The sequence below is a fragment of the Microplitis demolitor genome, chromosome 3 (assembly GCF_026212275.2).
Source record: "Microplitis demolitor isolate Queensland-Clemson2020A chromosome 3, iyMicDemo2.1a, whole genome shotgun sequence".
In the NCBI taxonomy this organism is placed as follows: domain Eukaryota; kingdom Metazoa; phylum Arthropoda; class Insecta; order Hymenoptera; family Braconidae; genus Microplitis; species Microplitis demolitor.
Genome location: NC_068547.1, coordinates 4,720,401 through 4,729,108, shown reverse-complemented (window position 1 = coordinate 4,729,108; position 8,708 = coordinate 4,720,401). Strand labels below are relative to the sequence as shown.

The following is an 8,708-nucleotide window of genomic DNA, read 5'->3' as shown; positions in this document are numbered from 1 at the left end:
ACTGATATATTTTTATAAAAAAATTTTAATTTTATAAAATAATTGAGAGTATAAAATGTCGTAGTTAAAAAACGCAAATGATATTAAATTTTGAAATTTAAAAAAATTTAAAAACAAATTTATTCGAATTCTTGGATAGTTATAAAAAATTTTTGTGTCTACTAAAATTACTTTCAAGTGCGATATCCCCGTACGAATATATTCGATAAAATGACATCGTACGTCCTATTCTATCTTATAAAGCTTCGAGACCGCATTCTCACCATTTCACCGAGATTAATTTGCGAGGCGAATCACCGTGAAAGTTATGCATGAATTTTCCGGGCGTACTCACCGCGTGACGCCGTCGAAAGAGCGTCACGAACTCTCGTTGCTCCACATAAATCTCCCAAAAGCCGCAAGTGCTAGTGCTAAAGCTAGACTACTACCATTACTACCAGCAGAAAAGAACGCCCCGCGAATAGTAGGTTGAGTGTTGAGTCAAAAATAAAATAAAACGAATGAGAATGAAAAATTTTTCAACGATTAAAACAAAATTTAAAAGACTAAAGTATCATAAAGTAAAACAACAAAAAAAAAAACCCCAATTATTTAATCACAAAATACTCGAGCATAATTCAAATCATATCTTGTATCAAAAAATAATTTCCTAGAGCTTAGATTCTTTGAACGTTGGATTTGCGTTTCAAGTAAAAGTCGACGGGCCGAAAAATTTAAGTTTTATGACCCGTGGAAAAAATCACGAGTTGTCTTCCCTTTCTGCTCCATAAAATTTTTCATTCTCTTTATTTTAATATTTATAATTTTTCCACAACTATCTAGTTACATCGTATGTGTGAAAAATTACCGATAAACTATGTCATCGTAACCATCCGAATCACAGATCACATTTCCTCTTTTCCATTAAACTTTTTTTTTATTATCGTTATTGTTATTTTTATATTCATTTCCCGAGTGTCTATTCAAACGGCTCTGCAAACTTTTGAATAATTATCGGTTATTCTGATACCAATATATATTTATTGGGGTTCCTGTATTGAAACTAGGCAGCCAGAAAATTGAAATCAGTTCGATTATGTAGTTACAGCCACACACACACACACACACACACACACACACACACACACACACACACACACACACACACACACACACACACACACACACACACACACACACACACACACACACACACACACACACACACACACACACACACACACACATGTGTATATATATATATATATATATATATATATATATATATATATATATATATATATATATATATATATATATATATATATTGAAACTAGTGCTCGTTTAAATCCATGACCTCACTCCTATTACTCTACGTACTTTAATGCCCCTTTCCTCCTCTTGAACTCTCTCTCTTGATCCCTCTATGATGTTCACCGCGAGAGTTGTCGAGTGATTGAATGCACGGTAAATTGAGGAAAACCCAGGAAAAGTTGATAAAGATATCAGAGAAAATTTAACCTACTTTTTTTAAATATTTTTTAACTTTAAATTCGTCGAGTGTCACAGAGTTGCTTGTTGATCCTGCCGCTGCAGCCAGCCGTAGCTATCGATCCATCCCATTAAATTCTTCGCAGCTTTACTAAAATATATGTCAAGTAAATAATTACCCTCAAAATTAGCTCTGTTAATTTGTAATCTTAGAAATAACAACTTTGCTGGTTAGATGTCAGATGTGACTAATTATTGATACATTTTATTGATTATCACAGTTGTCAATAAATTAAAACTTCTCTTCAGTTAAAATCAATTTTTGATTTATCATAATTATTTTATTGAAGTATGTCATCTCTGGATATAAATTTGAATTATCAGATGAAATTAGATTTTATTTAAATAAAAAATCATCGATTTTAAATTTACTGCTGAGTATTTTTTCAAATTATTGTCGTATCTGGGTCATAGGGCGCGTTAAAAAAATGTTAAAAATTTTTTTTAGTCATATTTTTTTTCATTCAATATTAATTACTGTTTTTTCATCAAATAAAATTGACGTTTCATCAATAAATAAATATTATTTTCGAGATAAAAAGTTTGAATTAAATCAGCACAGAGTCGAACGAATATAATAAGCGGTGATAAAATTATAGCAATTACGTTTTCTATAAATAAGTTTAAGTGAAAAAATAAGGGATTTTGGTGTTACGTGATGATCTGTGTCACGTGGCGGTCGTTCAAAGTCTTAGGTACATATTGAGTGTGGGTGGAGTGAAATTTGTGTGGGATTTTTCTAGTAATCTTCTTTTCCTTTCCAATTCTTTTGTTTAAAATGTTTCCATAGCTGATGTAAGTTTTAGTCGGCCCTCTTCTCAATCGACTCGTGAATTTTTAAGTCGAAACATGTCTTGAATATACAATAAAATTTTCTCATAGATTTGGGCTTGTCCCAAATTCCTCAGACTCAAAACTGCTGGCTCTGAAGCCAAGGCAACTGCTGTATGATATTTTTTTCTCTGGCGTGTTTTCATAGCTCTTTCACTCTCGTCTACATTTTTAGAGAACCGTCAAGCACGTTCAACGGCTCTTTCTTCTTTTTCACCCTGTACAACTACAAACTACCACTACTATCACCACTATCGCCCACTACTACTATCACTATTACTACTGTAAGACTGTACTGTACTACCCAACAACCTCCCTTACCTTTACTTTCACCACACTTTGTCAAGTGCCTCGTTTCCAGTTTGGCTTCTGCATCACTTCAACTTTTGTGCTGCTGTACAATTGAAGAAGCTTGCTCGACAACCTACGCCTTCTCGCCTTTCTCTCTCTTTTTTATATTATTTTTATTTTTTATTTTACTCTCACAGTGGTTATTTCGCTTTGTCATTGACATCATGTGAATTCACCACCAGTTGTAATGAAAAAAAAAAAATAAAATAAAAGAAAGAGTTCAAAAAAATAAAGCAGACTTTTTTTTAATTCTCCTAGACTATGAGACACTTAGAGACTCAATGAAGTTGTAAACCACATCCGTGTGTTGAGTGTTAGTATTTAAGGGTGAATGAACACAGAAACCTTTTACACATTTTTTATAACTTTACAATGAAAATAATTTTGTTTTCAAGTTTAATGTCGTTATTTGATCCCCTTGTACCAATGTTTTGCTTGCTACGAAATTTGACAGTAAAAAAAATATTCGAAAAATTTAAAAGGATTCAAATTCAAGGAGTTTTGAAGATCTTTATAAATTCTTTTTCAAATATTTTTTTTTCTACAAAAATTTCAAGAAAAATGAAATTAAAAAAAAGTTACAAAAAATGAAGTATTCAAAAATTTTGATTTTTTTTTTTTCAGAATTTTTTATCAGATTTACTACTAATTTTCTCTTATATTCACAATTGAATATTCGACGTAAAATTTTATTCGAAATAAAAACAAAAATATTTATTTTTGTATTTTGAAAATCTGCATAAATATGGAAAAAAATATCTAGCATAATCAGGATCAAAACAGTGAATTTTTTCTCCTTTCTCATTTAGAAAAAAAAAATTCCATTCAATAATTTTGAAAAACACGTAAATATTTTGTGTTTAATATCAAGAAAGCAATAACGTGAAACGCGTTATTGAATAAAACTAAATATAATAAATGGTTATTGTAGTTGAACTTTTGACCGAGTTACAAAATTAATTAATCTTAAAACAATGAGATGTAATGCATTATTAATAATAGAAGGAAAATTTCATTTAATGAAAATTGTTTCAACTTTTCTCTTCTTTCCTCTTAGTCTTCTTGTGATTTTTGTTTTTATTGCACCAGTATATTGTTCATGTAATGCAAGTTATTTTTTTTTTGTGGCTTTTGTTTAATTAAGAAAATATTTTTATTAGCAGTTAGGAAAGGTTATTTATTGAAAGCGTTGTAATAATAAACCTGGCAGTCAAGCTAAATTGTCTGCTACAGTAATATAATTTTATATAAGACTTTGTATCGCTTTTCAAGAGCAAACAGGGGAGCTCATAACCTGAAAAATTTTCTCTCAACGCTTCTTTTGATATTACATTACACTGAGGTTTATGTTCATTAAAATACCTCTATTGAGTGTTTTATGTAAACTTTATATAAACACTCGCTTTTATTCTCTGTTAGCAAAATCCTCTCACCTCTTCTCCGGGCGTTAATTAAAATTTTAAAAAAATATTTATACTCTTATCAAAAATTCTTAATTTACACATCGATTTTTCGTCAGATCTCGATGTTTTGAGATCCTAGGAGGTTATTCTATTTTTGGATGAACATCCGGTCGCGAGTGTATTTGTGTGTACAAATTTTCTGTCCCACGATATCTTTGGAACGAATTGATCGATCTAAGCATTCTTGGCGGCAATTGAAAGAACTCAACAAGATTTAGAACTGAAAATGAAATCATCGGACAAAAATTATTGTTTTTCAGTGAAATGTATGTTCTGTCATGTCTAACAGTTTTTTGATTTCGAAAAGAAGAAATTTTTTTTCTTTACTTCTATGGGCTAGCGTTCTTCCAGAAGAGTTTACTGATACCCCCGAGGCTTTCGAACATCCATCGGACTCCTCCATTTTGATCAGGATCAGGTCAACCGTTTTTCAGATTTTTTTTTTTTTTTTTTTCAAATTATTTTGTATATAAATTCAATTGATAAAAAATTTTTATAGGGTAGAATTGTACTGTAAAAAATTGGAAGTAAATTCGGAGTGCTGACGGATTTTATTATTAGAATTTTTTCTTATCGGCGCGAAATTAGTGAAGACTATGAAAGTAAATTATAATCAATGACCTATAATCTTTTCGGAGCGTCGCTGTGGTGAAAATTCTATACCAAAAAGTTTTGCGATTTTTAAGTTATTAGCGATGCAAAAAAAAAAAAAAAAATAAAATAACCCCCATTCTATAAGTATGGATTATAACTTCTTTATTTAATTCCTCTTGAATTATTCACTTAAAATCTTATTTAATTATTATAATTTATGAACTAAATGTAACACTTTAAAAATCCACTTACTGGTAGCTAAAGTAGGTGTTATCTGTTGTATACACAAAATGATGATCGAGGGATGTAAGAAAAATATAATAAAAAAAAATAAAAATACAAAGTAAGAAGAAAATCTCTCTAGAAGAGTTACCCCAAGCTGCATCTCACGGTCGTTTTTTCTCTCGGGACGTGAACTCAAGCCAATTTGAATCTTGAAGCTCACATGGGGATTCGATCCGGGATCTCCAGCACATCCGTATACCATTCAGACAGGAGAGCTTTTAAGAGATACGACAGTCGATATTTTGAAAAGTAGGTCCTCGTTTTCCAGAGTTCACTTTTTTTATTATTTTCTTTCATGAGCAGATTTTACTTTAAAGTTCCAGCTAAATTACTTGATTTTTTTTTTTATTTAACTTTTTGTTGTTAATAAGAATCTAAAAAAAAATTTTTAACGATAGGAATTCTGGGGATTTTTGTTCAATCGATCGACGGTTTTTTTTATTTATATGATTACAAATTTTTTTTTTTACAGATAAACAGGGTTGTAAATAATGCATTACTCTTTTTAATGCATTAGCGATTCCATTAGCCATTGAGTTTAATTTTTTAATCGCAAAATTTCCCATTAATCATTAAATTTAATTTTTTAATGGTGAAAATTTCATTACCTATTAAATTTATTTTTTTAATGGGGACGTTAATTACCCATTAAATTTAATTTTTTAATGGGAACGATTTACATTGAAGAATATATAAATAATAGTTAATGTACTATTTTTCCATTAAGAATTTTACAACCCTGTAGTTAAGTAATGATTTATTAGAAAAATTATTTTTTAAAAATCAATACTTTATCGAGGTTGAGAAGTGAAGAGTTAAGTTACTGTCATCTCATTTGTCTTGTTAAAAAAATATAAAAAATTGCTATTCGCTAGAGCAATCGTTAAAAATTATCATAAGTCTTATTTGATTATTTTCAACACGTATGACAAGATTTATTACCATAGTCTCCGCTGATCGATTGAGAATCGTAAAAACTTTTTGTATATTTTTTTATTTTACTTTTTTTGTAAGTTTTATACCGAAACATCGACATTGTAAATGAGAACAGATTTTTTATTCGGGTAAATATTTTTCTTATGAAAAAATTGTATTATTTTTAATTTGATATTGATTTTTTTTATTGAAGAATTATGAGGTTTAAAGATTTATTTTCAATCTTTTTTTTTTGTTAAGTCAACATGAAATAACGTTAAAAATAGTATAGAAGGGAAACACGATTGAATAGGGTGAAATTTCAAAATGCTGACTCAGTAACAACTTTCTAAGCGACTGAATCATTTTATTCTCATGTCGTTACATTAACAATATTTATACATTTTTATAACCATTATAACCATGATGTATAACTTCTTGTTCGTATAAAAAAGTTTCATGTAATCTGGTTATTTTTTAGGGGGACCGACATTTTAAAAATATGAAAAAATTTATTTTTACTGTTTTCATTTTTTTTTAATGGAATTTTTTCCAAACGCGAGAGTGTTGATAAATTATTTGTGTTTTAATAATTGAAGTAAAAAAAAGTTTATTGTCTGGCAAGGATGAAACAAGACAGGCAATATATTTTTCATAATTATTTGCATTGAAGCTCAAAGTTTAAATGCCCGGAACCAGTCAAAACTAGATAATCTAAGAGCAATAGCGTATGTACGAATTCACCTGTCAACTTGGTTGGTTGTATATACAATGATATATGATTATTTTGAAGTTCACCATAAAAAAAAAATTACAAGCATGACAGGATTGAAATGAAGGCAGAAAGTAGACGTTTTATATTGTAGGGAAGAATTCAAAGATTTCTCTCATGAGAGAATACTGCGACTTTTTCCCGCCAAACAAGTCAGGAATTCAAATTTTCGTTGCAGATACTCTCTTAAATTTGAAACAGTAAGAATAGTGACTACTCACTGTTTACTAGTGAAAAGTATATCACTAATTCGAATTGTAGTATACTGGCAACAATTCGAATAGTGATATACTGGCAGTAATTATCACTGGCAATAAGTGACTATTGACTGCAAAATAGTGATTGCCACGTAATTGTTACTAATTCGTTTTGAGAGTGTACAGTAAAAAAATATTTTCATTCTAATATCTTTGTACGAAAATCATTATTTAATTGAACTAAACATTCTGTCACAATGAGCGTAAATAATATTTTTATTTAATTTAAATGAAAAAATGAATTTAAAGATATTTAATTTAATTGACCAATTCTACCATTATTAATGAACTTAATACAGCGAACAATATGAAATGAATAAATATAAAATTGAATAGAATGGAAGAAAAAGTAATCAATCAGTGGTGATAAATATGTCATACGATAAATTAATTTTTAATAATTTTTTTATCGACAAAATCGGTAGACAGAGTTAATTGAGAGTTAAATAAAATAATTGATTAAATTTTACAACTTTAAAAATAATGAAGTTTTTTTTTTTTTTTTTTAATTTAATAATAACATATCCCATTGAAGCATGATACGTTGAAAGTAACTTTAACGAGATTCTCGTCTGCGTACTTTGCCGCACGGCTAGCCTCCGACTAAATCATTCGACATGTAATTACGACTCTGCCAGAGCGACCAAGTAGCACTAACTGTAGTATATGTATATAATATATAGATATATAAAAGTACATAGAATGGTAACCACGGATAAACGGCAGCGAAAGTTCAAGCTCGCAAAATTCGATTAGAGACTCTCGAGCTTTCGATAAAGCTCGATCGACTACTCGATAAAACTTCATTTCGGTTCTCGCGACTCGGATACACAGTGATCGTAATTTATCGACTCGTTTCCACGCGCTGGTGCGTTCCATTGGATTCAAACTTGAGTTTAGTTCGAGTTGCCCTTTTACGTTTTTTTATTTTTATTTTTATTTTTAACTTCCTTTAGTTTTATTTTATTTTTAAAAGACAAAATTAGTTCCCGATTGCGTTGAGATACGAAAAAGAAAATCGCCTTGGGTGTTTTTAAGCTTCAATATATGTATAAAATGTAATTTTTTTGTCACTAAAATAAGAAAAAAAAAACTTTGTAGTAGTCAAAAGACCAGTATCTTCCGGCGACTTAAAACTCTCAAAAGAGCCTAAAGAGAATTTTATACGATGAAGAAGCTTGTATACAACTCTTTTAGGACTTTGAAGAGATTCAGTAGGTAACAACACTGTAGTACATTCATTTAACCGGTAAATAACGTAGCTTATTAAAAAAGTATATGAAATTTTTTTTCCCAGACATTTTTCTGCTAAGAACTAAGAGTTTTATTATTTTTTCGGTCGAAGTTATAATTTATTTAAAATTACGTCTACCGCAGAATTATTTAATTACACGAGGCTTTTTTTCTATCAGCAATTGATGTCTCTATTTAGAGTAAAAGAAAAGCATTAAATAAGTAAATATCATGTTCAAAAATAAATAAACTCGTAGAACGTCAACTGCGAGAACTAGAGGAGGAAGCTAAGTAACTGAGAAACTTTTTTAGCGGAACATGATGTTGTAAAGTCGGCGGCGAACTGAGTTGTGAGGATTTGAACTTTTCAAAACGTCTATCCGTCAGCAAGTTTAACTTTCAAAAGCGTTACTCTCATTTCTTTCTTCATTTTTTTTTTTTTTTACTTCACCTCATTTTTTACGCCTGCATCATGCT

The 8,708-nt window shown here is 29.7% G+C and overlaps 1 protein-coding gene across 1 annotated transcript in view; it reads left to right on the top strand.

Moving 5' to 3' along the window:
• The first annotated feature begins 307 nt into the window (after window positions 1-307).
• The window catches only part of LOC103580761 (uncharacterized), a 142,832-nt gene continuing 134,431 nt past the window's right edge, over window positions 308-8,708 (top strand). Inside the window, exons 1-2 of the mRNA XM_053737806.1 lie at window positions 308-463; window positions 5,210-5,303. Coding sequence (XP_053593781.1) covers window positions 308-463; window positions 5,210-5,303 — 250 coding nt within the window. The remainder of the gene's footprint in view (window positions 464-5,209; window positions 5,304-8,708) is intronic.